At 43.6% G+C, this 22,473-nt stretch overlaps 1 protein-coding gene and 2 long non-coding RNA genes across 3 annotated transcripts; 2 read left to right on the forward strand and 1 right to left on the reverse strand.

Annotated features, from left to right (window-relative positions):
• Positions 1-44: 44 nt before the first annotated feature.
• LOC111770682 (uncharacterized) lies at positions 45-14,835 on the forward strand. The gene is made up of 4 exons (XR_011432390.1): positions 45-307; positions 7,008-7,135; positions 9,869-9,933; positions 10,901-14,835. It is a non-coding gene; the product is annotated as an uncharacterized lncRNA (long non-coding RNA).
• A 150-nt stretch (positions 14,836-14,985) lies between these two features.
• TOMM5 (translocase of outer mitochondrial membrane 5) lies at positions 14,986-18,998 on the reverse strand. The gene is made up of 2 exons (XM_023629689.2): positions 18,568-18,998; positions 14,986-15,341 (listed from the first exon to the last, which is right to left on the reverse strand). The coding sequence occupies exons 1-2, from the start codon at positions 18,686-18,688 to the stop codon at positions 15,307-15,309; spliced, it is 156 nt and encodes a 51-aa protein (XP_023485457.1). The 5' UTR covers positions 18,689-18,998; the 3' UTR covers positions 14,986-15,306.
• On the forward strand, positions 17,741-20,659 carry LOC138920711 (uncharacterized). Its single transcript, XR_011432391.1, has 2 exons — positions 17,741-18,093; positions 18,233-20,659. It is a non-coding gene; the product is annotated as an uncharacterized lncRNA (long non-coding RNA).
• Positions 20,660-22,473: the final 1,814 nt, after the last annotated feature.

The following is a 22,473-nucleotide window of genomic DNA, read 5'->3' on the forward strand; positions in this document are numbered from 1 at the left end:
CGCGAGGCGGGGCGGGGCGGGCGGCGGCACGTGACGCGCGAGGCGGGGCATGCCGGGAGCAGGGCGAGGGGGCGAGCCGGCTCCCAGACTCCCGGGGTGGGACGGGCGCGCCGGGGGGTCCGCGGGGAGGGCTGGGAGGGCGACGTTGTGAAGTCGAGCTTGGGGAAGGACGATGAGACCTTGTACTGCGTGGCCCCAGAAGCGCCGAAATCGAATCAGTGGGCGGACATTGCAGGCAGGCATGCTGGGGTCCATATGAAGACTTCCGATCACCAGTTAACAGGGCAACGCGCGGTTCCAGGAGGTGGTGAGCAACTTGTAGATGTGCACATACGGGGCTGCGTTCCTTCATTCAACACACTGACCGCCGGCTATGGGCCAGACAATATACTGGGAGTACATATTATTCTATGTATAGCGTTTAGCACAATGCCTGCCTCATAGTAAATGTGTTAGTTGTGGTTGTTGCTGTCGCTGTTATTAGGGGCACAGAAGTCAACAAAGCTGAAATGGTTCCTGTCCTCCTGAAGTTAATTCTTGAGTAGAGAAGGTGCGCATTAGTCAGATATTATTTAAATAAATATCTACTTAAAATTATATCCAGTGCACTGAAGGAACTCTGATTTAAAAGTAGAGGGCAAGGGAGGGTAGTCAGGGAAAACTTCTCAGAGGAAGGTAAGGAGTTAGCCAGATGGAAAAAAAGGCAGGGAAAGCCCGAGTGAGCTCCTTGGGTGGGGTGGGGCCCGGCAGAGATTGCTCTTTGGGTAAATGGAAGACGTCCAGCTTGTCTGAAGCTTCTTATGTTAAGGAGAGAACAGTGTAATGGAAGTTTGAGAGGTAGGTTGGGCCAGACCATGCAACACTTAGTAGGCCATTTTAAATGGCCTTAAAACCTTAATTTAAGGGTTTTCAAATTTCATGTAAAAGGACGCCATTGAAGGGGTGGAGGAGGTGGGTGACTTGGTTTTTTTTTTTTTTTTTTTTAAAGATTTTATTTTTTCCTTTTTCTCCCCAAAGCCCCCCGGTACATAGTTGTGTATTCTTCGTTGTGGGTTCTTCTAGTTGTGGCATGTGGGACGCTGCCTCAGCGTGGTCTGATGAGCAGTGCCATGTCTGCGCCCAGGATTCGAACTAACGAAACACTGGGCCGCCTGCAGCGGAGCGCGCAAACTTAACCACTCGGCCACGGGGCCAGCCCCAGACTTGGTATCTTTTTTTTTTTTTTTTTTTTTTTTTTTTTTTAAAGATTTTATTTTTTCCTTTTTCTCCCCAAAGCCCCCCGGTACATAGTTGTGTATTCTTCGTTGTGGGTTCTTCTAGTTGTGGCATGTGGGACGCTGCCTCAGTGTGGTCTGACGAGCAGTGCCATGTCCGCGCCCAGGATTCGAACCAACGAAACACTGGGCCGCCTGCAGCGGAGCGCGAGAACTTAACCACTCGGCCATGGGGCCAGCCCCAGACTTGGTATCTTTTTTAAAAAAAGTATGCCAGCTACTATGTGCAGAGTAGACCAAAGTAAGAGGTGGAAGCAGGGAGATTGGTTAAGACTTGGACTGCAGTAATGAAGATGGTGAGAGATGGATTTGAGATACACTTTTGAGGCAGAGAAACTTGGCTTCATGTGGGAAGTTAGGGGGATTCCCAGTCTTCTAGCTTAACCTACTGAGTAGGCCTAAGGAGGTGCTCTTTATTGAAATGGTAACTCTTGCAAGGGGAACATATTTGGAGTTGGGGGGAGATCAGGAACTCAGTTTTGGACTTTAAGAGGCCTGTGTCATCCAAATGATCAAAAAGGCAGTTGGATATAGACCTGTGGATTTTAGAAGAGAATGTCAGCTACAGAAATCTAACTTGAGGATGCTGTGAAAGAGAAATTAGTGCAGCAGATTGACGTTTGTAATAGCTGACCTCTGTCAGGCCCTGGTTCTACAGAATGTATTCTATAAAAATGATTCCATGTTAACATATGATGAATTTACTATTAGATTCTGGGTGAGGCCCAAGTTACCATGCAGCTGCTCTCTTTTATAAATGGGAAAAAAATCCCCCAAAGGCTAAAACCAACAATTTATTTTAAGCAAAGGTATAAAGCTGTACACAGTAGCCAGACATAGTAGAAACACCACTCTGACTTAGGTCAGGTCATATCAGAACAGGGCAGGGGGGGGTGTCACACTATAACGAACTCAATGATTTATTATTAATGACTGGCAAAACTATGACATGTTTGATCCTTTGAAAAGTGTTCCATTGTATGAAACTGGCATGTCTGTCAATAAGCAATCAGAAGCCGAGTTTCTGGATTTGTGCCAGCCAACATTATTGTTTGTTTTGGCGTTTCTCTAAAACAGCCAAGCCTTTCAAAGGAGTGCCACAACAGTTTTCTACAAGGGCATGCTGTCTTTCCCATTAGTGGCGCATGAAAATTTGATTTTATATATACGTACTTAAATATAAGAACATCATTTGTAAGGCACAGTTGAGCCCTCTCTTCTTCCCGCCCCCATCTCTCCTGTGCATGCCTCTATCCTACTACTTGCTGTCTGTTGTTGATTGATTCTTCTCCTCTATTGGAGAGCAGACTTGCTCATCTTTGCATCCTGGCACATAGCTGGTATTTACTGTGAAATGAATAAACAAACAAAATCTCCTCAGCCATGTCAACTTTACTTACCTGGCTTTATAGAAAAGTGAGGCTCTGAGCAGTCTGTCCAGGGTCAACATAATAGACATCCGTCATCCTTTTTGGCTGCCTGGGATCTGAACTCCCTTCCTACATTTGGGAATTCCTCATCTTATGAGCTTGTTGGTAATCAGAGCCTGCCTCTCACTATAAAAGCTGAAATCCGGATATTTTCTCTGCTTCTCCATGTGACCCTGACACTACAAATTAAGTAGTCTCTGGATTTTGAATTGGGAGCCAGAGACACGGCAAAGTGGAGTCCTGGAATTATTCTCTTTGGTGACCATGACAAACACAGCAAGTTCTTCGAGTAACCCTGGCTGCCATGATAGTCAACTTCTGCCCCTGTGGCCTTGGTAACCAAGTGGTGGCCTCTAATCCTCAGGAGAGATGGTGTCCTCACTGCACTGGGTTGTGTGGAGTGACTAGACGACAAAGGGTGATATTCGAGTTGCCTAGTCTCCAAGCCCAATTTCTCCAAGCCTCCTGGTGATGCTAACCTACCTATAATCCTCTAAATAAATCACTTTTCTCCTTAAATCTACCAAGACTGGATTCTGGTGTTTGCAAGTAAAACATGACTCATATAGTCACACAATAGCAGAGCTGAAGCTGTAACCCAGAACTTTGGACTACTAATTCTAGTGCTTCTGCCTAACAGATGGACCTCTACTCTCCAACTCACATTTTTTACAACACATGTTGATGTCTCTAGATCATCCTTTGTTCACCGAATTTATACTTTCAATGTCGGCTGATTAATATTTCAAGCAACTGCACGGTGAGGCAGCTGCCAGTGGAACATTCAGTTTCAAATGCAGTATCGTCTGTACAGCTGTTTATGTAATATTAAAATTTTTTTGCATTTCTGTCCTTTATAGACATAAGCGGAAAATGAAATAGTATTACTAATTTGAGAAAAAGATGAAAATTAGCAGACATGCTTAAAGCAGATCTTTCGCCTTGGTAGAATGCTTATTGGACTAAAGCCAGCTGTGCTTTATTTATGAAGGAAACAGTTTAAGAATGTTTCCTAACTCTGAAAATATTTCATTGGCTATTGTTGTTTAAAAGACAAAGTGAATAAGTGATTTTGTAATGTTTTTACATCTCAGTAGCAAGTCTATTCAACTTTAATATAAGTGATTTCTGTAAGTTTTTGTGAACTTGTACAAAAGCAGGCAAATGGCACCACGTACACCTCTCTGTCAGACTGAGTGCGTACTCCAGGAGCATGTAAGTAATGACTGGTCACCATCTCCTGTGAGGGGCCCATAATACAGAGTAGGGAAAAGACCTGGGGCTTTATTTCCAGTTTATTCTCGTAGCCTTCAGAAAAATAGGTTACTGAAGGTTGTTCCTGGAATTGCAGTATATACACTGGCCAAGAGATGCCAGAGTAGAATCTCTTGGGACTAACGTATGAAAATACAGTAAGAGGACTTTCTGAAGGGAAACTGCTAAAGGTTTTCTGCTCCCCCGTGCTCACCACACTTCAGACACACTGGCCTTCTTTCTTCCTTAAACACGTATTTTAACCCTTTTCAAAGGCTCCTCACTCTTTTATCTGGCCAATTCCTATTCGTCCAAATCTTACTTGATGTATCACTTCCCACGGGAGCCGTCCTGGCTGCCTCCCCAACCCAACAGGTCAGGGCCCCCTATTCTGTGTTCGCAAGCAGTTTACATGATAGTATGAAGTAATGAGTGATGAAACTAGGTAATGTCCGACTTCCCTGCTAGGCGGTAAGCTCTTAAGGATAGGTACCATGACTGAATTCTCTTCCGTATCCCTCACCTACCACAGTGCCTGGTCCTCTCGAGTCACCGAATAAATATTTGTGAATGTGAGCACTGCCACCAAATAGACTGGAAATTTCTTCTGAGGCCTGGACAACAGGTAGTGTCAGGAAGCTAGTATTTCCCACCTTCAGTTCAGCAGTCATTTATTCAGCCCCTTCTTTGTGAAGATAGTAGATGAGACAGAAAAATGTGGGAGATAGTACTTGTATTCAAGTAGTTTTCAGTAACAGGGAAAGACAATGACAGAAATCTTTTTCCCACAGTGGCAATCCCTGTTAGATTCTTGCACATTTCCAGTGAAGAAGGGCCCCTTCCATGACCAGCCCAGTGTGGTCACAGCAGTTGTCAGTGAGTTCAAGAAGGAATCTTCCATCTTAGCTTCCAAACCTTTATCCTATTCTGTCTTCTGGGACAATTACTCTTTCTCTGACACGACAATCCTTTTAGATTTTAAAAGCAGCTCTCAGACTCCTGCTAAAGGTCCTCTTGAAGCTACACACCTGAAATTCTCCCCATCGTTCTCCAGCAGCGTGGTTCGCAGACCCCTTTAGTACTCTACCAAACTCCAGCCTGGCGGGTTGGCTACTCTTCAAGTTATCTGTCAGATCTGGAGACCTTAATGTTATAATTTTACTAATGCAACCTAAAATTGCTTTCATTTTTAGTTTTATTTGACTCTCATTCCTCGACCAGTCCAGAATTTCGGAATCAGAAGAGGCCTTAAGATAAATTCATTTACTGGTTACCCAAAGCAGAACCTGGGCCAATTAAAATCACCTGGATGCTTTTTTAAGATAGACTCCTGGGCGCCACCCACAGGAGTCCTGATTCAGGAGGTCTTCTGTTTAAAAGCTTCCCGTGTGACCTGCTGTGCAGCTTGTTTTGGAAAGCACCTCTGCCCCGATGCCTGGCACTGTCTTATGCAACATATTACCGGTGTTCTAGTCCCTATTATACTTGATTCTCTCCTCTGGCACGGAGCCCACCACTAGGAGGTATCCTAGCAAGCATTCTTTTGATTCCCAGGTATGTGACACCTAGCGTCCATTTAGTCTTAAAATTATACATGAACAGAAAATCAGTTACTCATAAACATGAAGACACATTTATATAGTATAAATATAATATATAAAATAGTATATTAAAAATATACTATTTTACCACCTTATTTACAAACAGAATTGGGAAGAAGGAAATAAGTGATACTTTGAGTCGGTATTATTGAGCGCAGAGTTTCCAGGTTTCCTCCAGTTCTCCCTCTGCTGTTCTCTAAACTCAGGAAAGATGAAATGATTGACAGTGATCTAACTTCAATATGTGTAAGAAAGAAAACAGGCTGAAAAAAGACAGTATATGCTTTCTGTCAAACCAGGAAGAAATAAGCACCTTTTACTAGGGAACAAGAGAGTAAGAAATATGAATTCCTTTTTTATGGTGATGAACAACCTCTCAACAGCAGAGTGCTTGCCAACGAAAGTGAGGGTTAAAGAGGAAAAAGAAAGATATTAAAAAAAGCCTTTCTCTTCAACTTCTTTAACAGCATAGTTTCAGTATGCTAATAACAGTAGTTTATTAAGAATAAGGAATAAGTTTTTTACATTTAATAGGTTTGACTTACACCTTTATGTTCAGTAAGGATTCTTTGCCTTTTGTTTCATATGCTTGAGACCAATGAAAACAATGGTTATTATGAAAATTTATAAAATTTTAGTTGATAAAAAGATTCAACAGTAAGCTTATTAAATTTTACTCAAAAGTAAACAAAACATATAAAACCTGAATTTTACTAATAATGTTAAGATGAGCAATTCATTTGATCATTTTCCTACATTTCCTTGTTTTCTTATCTACCACATTTCTAAAAACTTTTCTGCAATATATTTATTATTTTAAATTATCCCTATATTGCTTCTCTCCCATCAGCTCAAATAATCAGAGGCAATGCAATCTGAATTTGGGAAGAAAAGCATCATACAAGCTCCAGTTGCTGTATCACACCCAGCAGCAGTCTCTGTCATGCTTCCACCATTCCATAAAAACCACAGTATCTTAGGATCATGAACATGTCTGTACTCAGTGATTTTCTTTCCTCCTAAATGAACATATAAACGGGGGGAGAGTAAAGTTGTGATGGTAGGTCAGATGTGGGCCTTGTCAGACTACCCCATACGTGCTTAGCTCTGAAACAACAACTCTAATATACCATCTCTTGGGGTGACAGCCCAAAAGGGCACAAGCTGGTGGTATTTCTCTCTTCTGAAAACAAAACAAAAAGAATGGATTCTGTTTTCCAGGACAGGAACTTTCCTGTCCGTTGAAAGTGAAGAAAGGTATCTGGGGCCTATCATCAGGTCTGCAGGGCTACTGCTCTGCTGCTCCCTCTCCTGCAGTCGCCCCCAGCAGGACTGACCCCTCTGTTTTCTTCCTGCCCATCAGCGCCCTCGGCCTTTGCATTCTCCAGTTTAGATGCCTTGTGCCGTATTTCACTCACCCCCTGACCCTGTCATTTCACCTTATCCAGGTGGCAAGCGCACCCCTGGAAGAATCCAATTCTGCACCTTCCTCGAGCCCGCCGCTGGGCGGCAGAGCAGCACTGGAGAAGCAGCGCCTGCAGGCACCGCCACTTCACGACCGCCTGTCTTAACTGGGGTACCAGTATGATCTGACAGTCTTCCCTTTTCCTAGTTAGCTCACTCTCACACTTCCCACAACCAGTTAAAAACTTCTCCACTCTATTATTCAATGAATACTGAGTGCCCACTAGGTGCCAGGCATTCTTCTAGGTACTGAACGTAACAAAATCCCTGCCCTCATCAAACATAATGAAGAGAGACAGACAATTATCAAAATATATAAAGAAAAATATATTAAATAAGTGCCAGGAAGACAAATAAATGGGTATGGAGTGCTGGGGAGGTTCTAATTTAAAAAAACATACATATTCAAATGTAGTCACATCGCTTAACAACGGTGACGTGTTCTGAGAAACGCGTCGTTAGGCGATTTCGTTGTTGTGTGAACATCAGAGTGTACTTAGACAAACCTAGGTGGTAGAGCCTACTACACACCTAGGCTATATGCTACTAATCCTATGGGACCACCGTCGTATATGCGATCTGTTGTTGACTGAAACGTCGTTATGTGGCACATGACCGTATTAACTATAGAAGACTGCACATACTCTAAGTGTACAAATTGTTGGATTTTCACAAACTGAAACATCCTATAACCTATAAAAGAGAAAGGAAAGGCCTCATTGAAAAAATGCCATTTAAGCAGAGACCTGAAGGAGAGGGAGTGAGGCACCTGAAAATCTAAGAGTATTCCAGGCAGAGGAAACAGCCAGTGCAAAGGCCCTGAGGCAGTAGCCATGTCTAGTTTGTTTGAGGAAGCAAGGAGGCCAGTGTGGTTAGAGTGCAGTGAGGGAGGGGAGTCATAAAAGATGAGGTTAGAGAAGTAATGAGGACCAGACTGTACAGAACCTTGTGGGCAACCAGAAGGACTCTGGCTTTTACTCTGAATGAAACAAAAAACCATTGAAGGATTCTGAGCAGGAGTGACATGTTCTGGCTTAAATTTTAAGAGGACCCTTCTGATTGCTGTGTTGAGAACTGACTGTAGAGGGGGAAGGGTGGAAGCAGGGACTCTAGTTAGGAGGCTGTTGCAATAATTCAGAAGAGAGATGATGGTGGATTGGATCAGGGGGGTGGTAATGAAGTTGGTGAGAAGAGGTCAGATTTTGATTATAATTCAGAAGCAGGGCCAACAGGGTTTCTTGAAGGACTGGAATGTGAAAGTCAAGGATGACACTCAGGCTTTTAGTCTACAAAACTAGAAAGACGGACTTATCACCTCCTGAGACTGAGAGAGGAGTTTTCATGAAAGTGGGAAGATTGGGAGTTTGTTTTTGGACAAGTCTGGAATCAAGAAGGGAGGTGTAGGCTAGAGATGTAAATCTGGGCATTCTCAGCCCATAAATGGAATTTAAAGCCAAGAGACCAGAAGAGATCACCAAAGGAGTCACTGTAGAATCTACACCGTAAATCAAGAGAAAAGGTCTGAGGACTGAAGCCTGGGGCACTGCAAGTGTCAGAGGTTAGAGATGAAGAGGAACCAGCAAAAGAATCTGAAGAAGGGTGGAAATTAGTAGATTAGTCTTATGGAAGGCCCACAGGGTGGTTACAGTAGCGAGGTCGTGGGTTAAATGCTGCTGATAGGGTAAGATGGGTCAGTGTTAACCTTGACAAGAGCAGTTTCAGAAGATCGATGGGGATGCAAGTCTAAGTGGAGTGGGTTCTGGAGAGAACGGAAAAAAGGAAATGAAAATACAGACAACCTTATCGAGGCATTTAATTGTAAAAGAGAGCAGAGAAATGAGATGTTAGATGGACAGGGGTGAGGATTCAAGAGGACCGTGGTGGATGTTGTGGTGAACCCCTCAGATCCCAACTTTAGGATCAAGGTAATTGGCGCTCATTCCCCAGCAGCTAGGGGCGTTGGCTGCTGGCAGCTCACAGCTGCATTCCTCTCAGGAATTGCCCTCAGCTGAAGGAAGCTGCCTCCAACAAAGTTACCCACCCACCCAGCAGCCCACAGCCAGTGACGAGTCGATGCAGGAGTCCAAAGGCCCTGCCCTCTTGCCTTGACTCAGGATTTCTCTGAAGGGCTGTCTGAGAGTCACAGATACCTGTGGGATTGATTAAAGCTGCTGTTGCTCACAACTAGAAGGAACCACAACTAAAAGTATACAACTATGTACTGGGGAGATTTGGGGAGAAAAAGCAAAAAAAAAAAAAGAAGATTGGCACGTTGTTAGCTCAGGTGCCAATCTTAAAAAAAAAAAAAAAAAAAAACTGCTGTTGCAACTAAGGTGACCAACCACGCCGATTCCCACAGGACTGAGAGGGTTTCTGGGACACAGGAGTTTCAGTGCTAAGACTGGCACAGTCCTGGATTGCTGGTCATGCTAGTTGCAAATGCATCACAGTTCAACTTCTCCCCATGCCCAGAATTGTTTCACTTGCTCTCTAGTGTTTTTCCCAAAAACACTCCCCCCAAAAACTCCTGCACAAAACTCCCAGAATCCTCTCCAGGGAACAGACAGGCAACAGAGCTTTTTAAAAAAATTCTTTTTAAGACAGAAGAAACCACAGCCCTTTTGTATGCTACTGGGAATAATCCAGTAAAGAAAGAAAATCTGATGACAGACAGAGACTTGCTGGAGCAAGATCCTTGGGTAGTTAATAGGGGGTGGGACTGAGTGCATGTAGGATATGATTGGCCTTAAACAGGAACACAGACATTCCTAACAGGAGGGAGGCTACAAATGCTGGGGGGTGGGTAGGTATCATGGGTAAGTTTATGGAAGCTTTCTTTTTTTAGGGAAAACAGAAGCAATGTCATCAGCTGAGCTTGAAGACGAGAGGAGATACTAGAGGTCTGAGAAGGTATGAGCTGTGCGTTTAGTAGAGAAGATTGACCTAAGGAAATGTAGTGGTCCTGCAGGACCAATGGAGGTTGACTGCCGTCATTTTCCAAGTGGAGCCTGTCAGCATGTCTGTTTTCTTCCAGCCACCTTCAGCTGCACAGGGCAGGCACAGAGCAGGCAGAGACGGATTAACCAGGGTTAGGATTTGCCAGGGAAGCACAATGAAGCTAGAGGGAGGGAAGAGAGTGGAAGGTATACACAAGAATCACCACAGCGATGGCTAGTGGAATCTAAGCTGAGATGTGAAGGAAGCGAGCACTAGGTGGGGGGTGAATAGATTACAGGGCTGGGGGGGCCAGATTATTAGTACTGGAGAAAAGCATGCTTGAAATCAAATCTAGGTTATGACTGTGGGGTTGAGTGACTAAGGAAGGCTGAGGTCAGCAAATGACCTCCAGAGAAAACAGATTTGGGCAGAAGGGAACTCTTTTCAACTTTCCCCACCAAATCTAAACCTTTATCACATGTGGTAGGCAAAATAATACGCCAACCCCACCCCAGAATGTCCAGGTCCTCATCTCCGAACCTGTGAATACATACCTCATTTGGAAAAAGGGACTTTGGAGATGTGATTACATTAAAGATTCAAGGAAAACGCCCTGACTTCTGGCTTAAGCAGCTGTGCTGATGGTGCCATCTACTGAATTAAGGAACAGGTTCCAGGGGGAAGATGATGGGCCCAGTTCTAGACCTGCTAAGCTGAAAAGATCTGAGATGGATATGTTGAGCAGGCATGTGGATATCCAGATATGGCCAACATTTCAACTTGAAGTAACATTGGGAGTTTCCTTTAGATAGAGGGTAATTAAACTATGATCATGGCTGAGAGAAAGTATACAGAGAAGATAATCTAGGATCAGAAAGTATTTTTCTTTTGCCCTGCTTTATCTTCCCAAATCTCCCTGGTACATAGTTGTATATCTTAGTTGCAGGTCCTTGTAGTTGTGGCATGTGGGATGCCACCTCAGCATGGCCTGATGAGTGGCACCATGTCCGTGCCCAGGATTTGAACCGGTGAAACCCTGGGCCGCCACAGCAGAGCGCATGAACTTAACCACTCAGCCACGGGGCCGGCCCCCAGAAAGTATTTCAAGAACGATTATGTAATCAGTGAATAAAATTTGAACAAGACGGCAGAACAGGTAAGGGATTTACTTTAGATGTGAAGAGGATGGGGCCACAGTAAAACAAAGAGGCGGAAGGAGTGCTATAAATATATTTGTTTCCTTTTGCTGCTGTAACACATTACTACAAGCTTAGTGGCTTAAAACAACACAAATTTATTATCTTACAGTCATGGAGGTCAGAAGTTCAAAATGGGTCTTAAGGGGCTAGAATCAAGGTGTCAACAGACCTGTGTTCCTTCTGGAGAGTCTAGGGGACAATCTGGGCCTCACCTCTTCTAGCTTTTGGAACATAGAGGCTGCCCACCTTCCCTGTTTGTGGCCTCTGCTTCTGTGTAATGTCTTCTCTGACTCTGAACCTTCTTTCTCCCTCTTACAAGGATCTCTGTGATTACACTGGGTCCACCCAGATAACCTCCGCACCTCAAGTCTTCCTTGAATCCTTCCTTTGCCTTATACCACAGTTATCTGAGTCAACACTGGTCTGTTCATTCACTCCTTCATCTCCCCCTTCAAATCTAGTGCCCATACTGCACCTAGGGCTGTTTAAGTAGGCAACTCTCAACTCCCTACCCTGCTCAATATGATCCCTGCCCGACCTTCCCTTCTCTACCTTTTTTCCCTTGATAACCCCAGTGAATCCTTCAGGTCTCTTTAAATGTCATTTCTTCAGGGAAGCTCAATCTGAACCTTCAGCAAGGTTAGGTCCTTGAGATATTTGGCTTGCAATAGAACAAACCCCTCTCACCTTTAAAGTAATGAAACAGTTCTGTGATTTGGTGGCTATTTCCCATTTTGCCAAATTCTGCCCTTCACTTTAGGTGCAGGTGACCTGCAGGTCAAATCCAGCCTGACGCCTCCCTCTATACATAGTTTTATTGGAACGCAGCCACGCCCATTCATTTACATACTGCCTATGGCTGCTTTCACACTGCAACGTGGAGCTGACAGAGACCACAGAGCCCCCCAAAGCCTAAAGTATCTACCATCTGACCTGCAACAGGAAGTCTGCCAACTCTTGCTTTAGTGGCTTCTTTGATGACCTCAGCTACATGCAGAACTTATCAAGTGGTCAAACTGTAGCAAAAGAGAGTAAAAATGTCTAGCTGATTTCCTTTGTACGCTGTCTATAACAGCCTCTGGTGCCTGAATTTTATAGGTGAAAGATATGCTTAGCTCAAGGGAAAGAGGGGGAAGAGAAAAAGAAGTTCAGACTCCTGCACTTATTCTTCATTCCAAAGCTAGGCCCAAGTGTGCCCACCTGACATCTGTGGAACACACTGTAATTGAAATGCTAACTGACCTCACAGAAGAACTACACAGAGCAATTATACAGCAGTTCAAAAACGAAGAGCGCTGGTATCAAGAAGAGCACTAAGCAAAACTCCTTAGTTCGTATCCCTCTAAGCAACCTGTTTGTGGAGAAGCAACATTTTCTCTCAATTATCCCTATCTCTTTCTAAGATCCATTTCAAGAATTTACAAAACGCAAATTTGCTATGGTTCTTTACTATTTACATTACATATTCAACCATATCTATCTATCTATCTATCTATCTCACCAACTGTTTTTAAATGTACTATTTCAGAACTTTTATTACAAGTATTAGACTCCCACCCAGTGGAGTTTCTGGCCTGAGCTTTAAAAAGTCAGCCATAAAAACTGCACCATCACTCTTTCTCTTATTCTAGTCTCAACATTCACTGGAATACACTGGAATCCAGGGTAATCATCACACATCTTCCCCCCCAAGAAAAGTACTTAAGGATAGGGTACAATAAACATTAAAAGTCCCTAAGCCTTGGCCAGCTGCTACTTATTAGCCACTGAAACTTCCAGCGTCTCAAACTCGCCTTCTGTGAAATGGCATTAATACTGATTCATCAAGGCTGTTTTTAAATAATGAATTCCAGTGTTTGGTAATTGTGAAGTCTGTATACAATTAGAGGATAAGCATGCTATCTGGAAATATGAACGAAACCAATTAATGCAGTGAATGCCAGCATGAATCACTTCTGAACACCTTATACCAAAGACTAACCGCCTTTACCAAATGTTAGGCACCGTGCTAACTGCTTTACTTGCATTTTCTTACTTCACTCTTTGAAGTAAGGATGCTTTGAACACTTTGAAGATGTTTCTATTATGTTCATTTTACAGGTGAAGAAAATGAGATTTAGAGGTTGAGGTGCTAAAAGTCATCCATCTCATAATTATTGGATCCAGGACTCAAAATCAGGTCTGCCTGTTTTTAGAGCCCGTGTTCATGACCATGGTGCTATATACTGCACCTCCTTAAGACAGGAATGGATGTACATTACCAACATGAAACACAGCATCACAGGTTGAACATCCATGCTGTCTGGGTAAACATGGTGGACTGAGCACATGCATCTACTTCCATTCCCTCCTGAACTGCCGATAAATGACAGCAAAGAGTTCTGTTTGTTTTAAGGTATAAACGTAAAAGGATAGAAAATGGGGAGACAACAACAAGAAGTTAGAAGTTGAAAAACAGGTGGACAAGTAGTAAATAACATGGTAGACCCAAGAAAACTGAATCCTGAGTCAACAGTAGGAAAAGCGAAACCACCACCAAATTTACAGCCTAGAATCCCTAAAGCCTCAGGAACTGGTGGCTTCACAGACCTCTGGAAGCAGGAGGTGAAGGGGGAGGCATAAAATAAGAATCGGTTGAAGGTTTAAGTAGTCAGATACTCCCTTCATCTCTACATAGCTAAGCAGCCTCCCTCCCAAATTAGTTTATTTCCTGAAAAGGACAAAATAGAGGATTCTCTGGATTGTAGGGTGCTAGGCAGTTACTGGCAGGGGTATTGTACTCAATATAGAGGTTCAGTGAACAAATGCATACTGGACACCAGATACGGAAAACAAGAGATCCAACATGGGAGAAGAAGAAAAGGAATCCCCAGGATTATGGTGAAGGGAGATCCCAGAATACGGTCATACACCAGGCACAGAAGATTATAAGCCCAGACTGGGGGAGGTCAGAAAGCTCCAGAAAGAATTACTCAGCAAGGTGAAATTGTCTATCTGATGAAACCGAACATTGTAAGCAATTTAGATAAAAAGTTTAGTTAATTTAGCGGTAAGTTCATAGAAAACTAAGCCTAGGAAAAATAAAGGGTGTACAGGAAAAGAAAACACAAACAGCAATTGGAGCCCTAATGAAATTGATCTAATCAAAATCATGCTAATAAGTACACTGTGAGAAGAGAGGTGTGAGTGATGGAGGCAAGGAAAGCGATCTAAATCCTTACATGCATGGAGAATTCAGTAGGCAATGTCTAAACAGAAAAATCATAAAGTAACAATGCAATCATGTTATTTAAGAGACATGAAGGTGAATATCAATATAATTAGCTAATAGGAGGTGAAGGTAGTTGCCTCTGGGAAGGTTAAGGACCATCCCCATTCCCCAACAAACTGGGAGAACCATCTCACTTAAAAACACAGCATTTCCCCTTTGACCGCATTACATATCCTCAGCACCAAGAGTAACGTTGCCTTTCACAAAGACTGCTTAAAAATAAAACAATGTCGCTTTATCAGGATTAGCAAATTCTCCAGACCAAAACAAGAGGAATTCAATTTAATGCAGTTTGTAACAATCAGACTATCATAGTAGTCTCACTAGTGATTACTGGTTTGCAGCAAAAGATGGGTTAAGAAAAATAAAAACCCAATTTTTCTTAATTGATATGTTTATTAAAAATATAGACTATTGGTCTTGTCCTTAAATGTCACTGTGGTTGTGTGCTGGATTCCATAAAACCTGACTAATCTGAACAATATATACTGTTCAACAAATACACTGCAGACAGAAGTAAAAAGGCAAACAGAAATGACTGACAAGACAGTGCCATTGCAGACATAATTCCCTTATAATTAAGACTTGCTAGAAAATGGAGTTTGACATTATTTACAATTACACCAACATTTATGGAAGCTGAATATCACAGGCATAAGGGCATACTATGGCCACAAAATGTTTTCAACTTCCCAGTTTTATATTTCAGCTACGAAGGTCAGTTACTAGAGCCAAAGCTGTTGAATCAAACAAGTAGAACTTGTATGTCCATTCAATCAGAGTCTCTTACATCTTTCTGGGCTGTTCTTTTGCAGACAGGAGTAGAAACTGTAACCAGATTCTTCATCTCATGCATTCACCTGTGATGTCCAATCTTCATATGCTGTCCAATTTCTTTAAGATAAAAGGAGCTGAAAGAAAAATAAACCAACCCAGAATTTGTTTTCAGATCGAGGAGCCCACAAGTTACAATACGGAATTATAAGATTAGGGGGTAAACCTTACAGGTTTAGTTCAACACATTTTTTAAAACAACGCCACGCGGTGGCCAAGCATCTGCCGGCACAACTCAGCAAAAGGGACTCACGCTTTCAAGGTGGCCCATTCCAGCATCAGGTGGCTATGATTATTATAAAGTTCATTCTTACACTATATAAAATCTTGTCTTCGGGTAGTTCTACCTCCCAAGGCCATAAAGAGTAAACCCAATGCTCTTTCAAATGACAGTCCTTTACTTTGGTGATTTAACTGTCAAAGGAACAAAACTCTAGAAAAAACAAATTGGCATTTTTCACCTTTAAAAACACATTTGAAAGAAGGCAGAGGTTGGGGGAAAACAACACTGAACTAGGGAACCAGAAGAGCTGGACACACATTTTGATCTCCCACTGACTAGCTATGTATTGTACGATACAGTTCAACTTGAGTAGTTGTAAGGGTCCATTAGGATGGTGTAGATGGAAATTTCTAGAAAAGTAGGAAGTGTTGTCATAGGGGTCTAAAGAAGTGATATTATTATTGTATGTAAAAGTGCTGTGGCCAAACTAAGCATAGAAAAAGATGCTCAACATCATTAATCATTAGAACAATGCAAATTACAAGTGCAATGAGATACCACCTCACATCCATTAGGATGGCTAGTATCAAAAAAACTGTTGGCAAGGATGGGGAGAAATTGGAACCTTTGCATACTGTTGGTGGGAATGTAAAATGGTAAAACTGCTATGAAACACAGTATGGTGGTTCCTCAAAAAATTAAAAATAGAGATATTTGGGGGCCGGCTGGGTGGCGCAGCGGTTAAGTGCGCACGTTCTGCTTCAGTGGCCAGGGGTTCGCCAGTTCAGATCCTGGGTGCGGACATGGCACAGCTTGGCAAGCCACAGTGTGGTAGGCGTCCCACATATAAAGTAGAGGAAGATGGGCATGGATGTTAGCTCAGGGCCAGTCTTCCTCAGCAAAAAGAAGAGGACTGGCGGCAAATGTCAGCTCAGGGCTAATCTTCCTCAAAATAAAAAAAAAAAAATTTGTACATCCACGTTCATAGCAGCATTAACCACAGTAGCTCAAACATAGAAGCAACCCAAGTGCCCAAAGATGAATGATGGATAAGCAAAACTGAGGTATACAACAGAGTATCATTCAGCCTTAAAAAGGAACTTCTGACATATGCTACAATGTGGATGAATCTTAGGACATTATCTGAAGTGAAATAAGCCAGTTACAAAAAGACAAATACTGATTCCGCTTATAGGAGATATTTAGAGTGATCAAAATCATAGAGACAGAAAGTAGAATGGTGGTTGCCAGGGGCTGGGAGGAGAGGGGAATGGAGTGTCAGTTTTACAAGATGAAGAGAGTTCTGGAGATGCATGGTGGTGATGGCTGCATATTATGAATGTATTTAATGCCACTATACCGTAGACTTAAAAACAGTTAAGATGGTAAATTTTATGTGACATGTATTTTTACAATAAAAAATCAGGAAACAAAAAGGGCTGTGACCAAAAAAGCTGCAAGAATGATCTCCTTTCTCAATACCCATACTAAATTAATATTTTGTTAATAGTAAACTGAAGATATTGAGATCTGTCGGAAGCTGACCAAGTCACGTCCAGTCCTTCCTACTAAATCTTATCAGAAAAAAAGGACCATCCATCAAATGAATGGATAAACAAAATGTGGTATATCCACACAATGGAATATTATTCAGCGATAAAAAGGAAGGAAATAATGACACATGCTACAATATGGATGAACCTTGAACATACGCTAAGTGAAATAAGCCAGACACAAAAGGTCACATGTTATACAATTCCATGCGTATTAAATATCCCTAAGAGGCAAATCCATAAAGGCAAAAGGATTAGACACTGCCAAGGGCTGGAGAAGGAGGAAAATGTGGAATAACGGCCAATGGGTATAGTGTTTCTTTTAAAGGGAAAGAAAATGTTCTAAAAATAGATTGTGGTGATGGCTGTGCAACTCTGACTACACTAAGACCCACTGCAGTGTGCACTTTCAATGGGTGAATTGTATACTAATATGCCAATTATACCTCAATTTAAAAAGTGATAATAAGGAACAGTATTCTGTGTTTTCTTAAAAAGCAATCTATATCTAATAGAAGGGTCAATGAGAAGAAGCAAATATTTTACTGGGATCTAAGTCAAGAAAAAACGGTAAGAGGAGGAAATAAGTAAATCTGGGAGCTGTAAAGAGCTGCTCAAGCGGCAGGCTGGTTGGGCGTCTCTGTTCACCAGAGCTCCCTCTCCTGGGGAAGCAGAGGAATAGCACAGACAGTGCAGCGCCACCGAGTGAGGGAGACACGGCCCGGGCCCCACGTGAGCCTTCTAGAAGCCGGCCTCGGTAGGGCCTACATTTATTGGAATCATCCCTGCCCCTCCATCCAGACGTGCCAACGATGTACAGCAAAGAGCAATGAAAAGAATATCGAACTGGGAAAGAGGGGAGGGGACAAATCACTTCTGAGATTCTCATCAGCGAAACTGGAGAGCGGATCTCGAAAGCTGCATCCAGCTCTCACACCCAGGGTCCTGTAACTCTGAAGCCTCGGCCCAGCGCCTCTGTAAGTCGACTTCTCACCTGCAGAGGGACACGCAGACTCTTCGGCCGGCCTCTCAAAGGCCTGCTGTCAAGACCAGGTAAGGCAAGTAAGTTTCCACCGAAGGGAAAATCAAATACAACCTCAGGTCTTATCACTAATCCTACAGACTCTCCCCCAAAACGCAATTATGTATTTCACCCTCTGTACAAATAAAAGCAAAATCTTTTGGATTTCAGAGGTCAGCACTAAAGGAAGGAGACTGTTGAGTTGAGTGAGAGCTCTGGGTTTCGGGTCAAGATCATTCACCGAGTCGCCGAGTGACCTTGAGCCACCATTTCTCCACCGTAAATCTGCCTGGGAAACGCGGGAGCGGCTCTGGGGGATGCCCTTCAAGGTGTCTCCGTTCTAGCCCTCACGGCAAGGGCGGGGTGATCAGCCGCGCCCGTGGGCACCCCACCCGACCGCAGCGCCAAGCCGCGCACCGCCCTGCTCCCCGCGGCCGCTCGGCCCAGCCCGGGACCCCGAGCCTGCGTCACGCGGGGCGCGCGGCCACACCTGGACGGACACTCACTGACTCGCAGCAGCGCCACGTAGATGAGGAAGTTCCGTATGGAGGAGATCACGTCCTCGCGCATCTTCCGTTTCATCTCCTCGGGGTCCAGCTTCGGCGCGAGGCCCTCGATCCGGAACATCTCGAAGCCCGCTCCCAGCTCGCAGCGGCCGCTCTCCGCTCTCGCCAGGGCCGCCTCGCGCCCGGAACTCGGCCCAACCCCATTTCCTGTCCCCGCCCCTCGTCTTCGCGCGCGTCGACGGGGGGCTGCGAGGGACAAACCTCGTTCTGCCCGAGCGGGGCTGAGGGAGCGCGGCCGCAGGGGGCGAAGGCGGTCCTGCGTGGCGGGCTGAGCGCGGCCTGGAGCCGGGCGGCGCGCTGGGGAGTGGTCGTCCGCCGCGGGCGGAGCGGCGCGCTGCGGCGCCGTCGTGGGCAGGGAGCGCTCGCGTTGGTTGAGTACTCGGTACAGTTCTACCCCCTGGATTAGATGTGATCATCATTTCTTAGGTGAAAAGCTAAAGCCCAGAGATCTGTAAAACAACTTGCCCGAATGTTCTTTAAAATACCTCCGGAAAAAAAAGTGTCGAGGAAGAGAGATGAAACGATATTAGCAAAATATTAAAAATTGCTTAAACCGGTGATTAGCACATCATTTTAGTTAATTATTCTACTCTTTCTATTTTGAGCGTGTTTGAACTTTTTCATGTTAACTTAACACAAATAGACGAAAGATCTCCGAAGTTTCGAAGGTGACGAGACTTGCTCGAGATTACACAGCTAGTAAATGCCGGGCAGGGTTTTATCCCTACTTAGATCTGTGGGATCCCAGACACAGAGTTTTCAACATTTTCCATATTATTACTGTGTTCTCAGTTCTGGAGTTAACTCATTCTTACAAATTATGATATTGGCTCAGTTATACAGTATGTTTTAATCGAGTTTAGATCCGTTCAACGTTTTACAGATGAGAGGGAGGCTTAGAACCAGGCGTGCTGCTTAAAGTCAGGAAGCGAGCGATGGGCAGGTTCTCCTGCGGATAATTACAATGTCAAGGGGAACTCTCCTCTGCACGCTACTGCTCCCTGTTAGTCTTTAACACTTAATGGCTGCGTGCATGGGCTTCCTTGGAGTGAGAAGGCAGGAGCTTAATGCAGCCAGATTTCCTGTCACGGACTCATTGAAACAATGTCAGAAGGCTGCTGCCCCAAATTATGCATGCCACTTAGCCATAAATCATTCTTAGACATGAACCAGATGACTGAATTGCTCACATAATTCAAAACGAAAATGCTCCTTCTTGACTGCTCACTGCATAGCAACAATGGACTTTGGATAAATTAAGACAGTAATTTAATATGGGAGCAACTGACAACTGTAAGCATTGATGCCCTCCTTCCTGATTGACAGAATGCAACGCACTGGGGCAAGAGAGGGAACTCACTGCCCATTCAGGCTTTGAATAGCCTCCATCCAGTCCTTCCAGAATGTTTAGAAAGCCTGCGCTGATGCTGGAAAGCCGGGGCCGTGGAAAGAACCTGGATAGGAAGACTGGAGACATGGCCTCTAGATCTGGCACTCCCACTCTCTAGCCATGTGACAAGGGACAAGTTGGTTTCACTGCAGCTCCTTTTCTTTAGTTGTAAGGGGAGGAGATATGATTAAATGCTCTTGAGAGTCCCTTTCAGTTCCAGCAGTCTATGCATTCGAATTCTAATCGTATCATCTAGGATGCTCTGGTCTGAAGTGTATGGATGTTAAAATATTATCAAATATGATCAGACACCAAAACAGCCAGTGTGTGTGTTTCTTCCATGGTAGGAAGAATGTAACAATAAGGCATATCTCATCCATTTGAATAATGAGGCAAAACGGATTGGCAAGGAATGAGTTCTTATGTGATTCCAGTAACTTAGACTGAGTTTAAATAAATAGTTCTCATATGGAACTACCGATTTTTTTTTCTTTACTGAGATACTTTTGAGTAACTTACCTGGATTCATCATGAGCCAAAGAGAGAAGAAATTAGCATAAAATCGTGTTTCTTGGTGAACAGATTTTTAACATTTGAATTGTATTCATCCGATGTTATATAAAAACCTGTTTACTTGACGGATGACGTGGCTGTAAATGGCTGGTTTGTTAAGGGCAACGTTATTCTCATAGCAATTCTCTGAGAAAGGTCCGGTACCTGCCTACCTGTAGAGAGACAGGAAAGCAGTGGGTGGAAATAAGGTGTGGCTGGGTCTGGGGTGAGGCGTTGGTCCTGGAGGCCGTCTGGGAGGGTGGGCTGTCCCCGTCAACGTTCATGCTGGTGAACTGTCTCCCCCTTGCGTGGCTCCTCTAGTGGTCATGTGGGAAACACTACAAGAGGGTAGGCTACTTTCTTTGTCTCTTTTTTTTAGCGGTTTTTATTTGCTTGCTTGTTTGTTTGCTTTTGGCTTGTAGGTGATGGTATTGTCCAGTTATGGTTGGTGTAGGTGAGGCAAATTGAGAGAACCTACTTCAGAAAGTTAACACTGGAGGGAACTGTTGCACACCTTGGATCCCTATTTTTTTCCTCTTTGGAATGATGAGGGGGTTGGGTCTAATCTTCAAAATCACTTGCAGCTTGAAAATGCTGAAATTCTACATTCATCTCTCCTGTTCTTCCTTCATAACCTTGCACTAAAGGCTAAAAACAGAGAATCCCCTGTGATTAGTCATGAAAGGCAAAAATAAAAAGTATGCACACGTAATTTAATATTGATATTTGTATGATTTCGTCTAATCCCAGAGGAAATGGTAGCAGATGCCGTAGCCTGTCTTGCTGTCTGTTTCTATCCTAGGAAGGATTTAGGAGCCGTTTCCTTTGCCTCGACTTCCCAGACAGTGCTGCACACAAGCATGCAGTGTCTACAGCCTACCCGTAAGAGAAGGTAGTGCTTTAATTTCCCTCACTGGGAAGCAATTTGTCTTTGCAAGGTCAGAGATTGACAGATGACTCATGATTGGGGAATAATTCCAACATATGATCACAGGAACCTTGTGGTTTCTAATTTACAGGAAATATGTACCTTTGCATATTGAACAGTTTAATCCCTTCATTTGACAGATGAAGAAACTGAGGCCCAGAAAGAAGCTAGTTAGAGGCAGAGCTAGCTGGAACTTGGGTAGGTCCCAAAAAGTGCTGGGCTCCCAGTTCATCATACCTTGCTGCTTTTGACTTTGTGAATGTTCTCATTGATAATCCTCTCCTCAGAAGTAAGGATTGGAAGAATGGTGTGCTGTTCAACCCCAGTTTGCGAGGGACAGGATAAGGGGTGGCTGCTATTTGCCTACAGGCTGAGAGCAGCCCTTTTCTCTGTGTTTCCACACCCATCACCCATCAGTAGTTAATCTGGACTGTGTTATTATCCAGCTCCACACCTCTCCTTCCTCATTCCTTCAGGAGATGAACATGGTCTGGAGTTCCCAAAATAAACTTGGCTTAGAAGTCCACTCAGGACCAAGATGAATGAAACAAAAGTCAGGACAAGGAAAGGACACTTGGGCCCTCAGTAAGGGTTGCTGTGTGATGGATGCTAACCGGAGTCCTCACCCAGCTCATGGGCTAACACTTCTAGAAATTACTGCCCCGCGAGAGGCATCTTCTAGAATGCCCTCTTCTCTATTCTAATTTTTAGAACTTTGTTGTCTAGAGGATTTATGAATGTTTGTTCTCTTTCCAAGTAGACCAAAAGCACCTCAATTACAAGGAATATGTACTTTAATCTCCCAAACAGTTGTGGACAGGCATTTATACATGGTAAAAACTCAGTAAGTACCTCTTGAGTGAATGAATGAATGGATGCACTTCATATCTGCTAACCTTTAGAATTAAAAAATTGATAGCTTTGTATATTGGATTGAAAAGAAATTGTCCACGAAAGAAATTTACCCGAAATTCTA

This window comes from Equus caballus, chromosome 25 (assembly GCF_041296265.1).
Source record: "Equus caballus isolate H_3958 breed thoroughbred chromosome 25, TB-T2T, whole genome shotgun sequence".
NCBI lineage: Eukaryota > Metazoa > Chordata > Mammalia > Perissodactyla > Equidae > Equus > Equus caballus.

Excerpts from the sequence above, each read along its gene's own strand:
- TOMM5 (XM_023629689.2), bottom strand. The coding sequence starts at position 18,688 with ATGTTCCGGATCGAGGGCCTCGCGCCGAAGCTGGACCCCGAGGAGATG. Across the intron at positions 15,342-18,567 it reads CGTGGCGCTGCTGCGAGTCA|CTCCTTTTATCTTAAAGAAA; the intron begins GTGAGTGTCCGT and ends TTTTTCTTTCAG.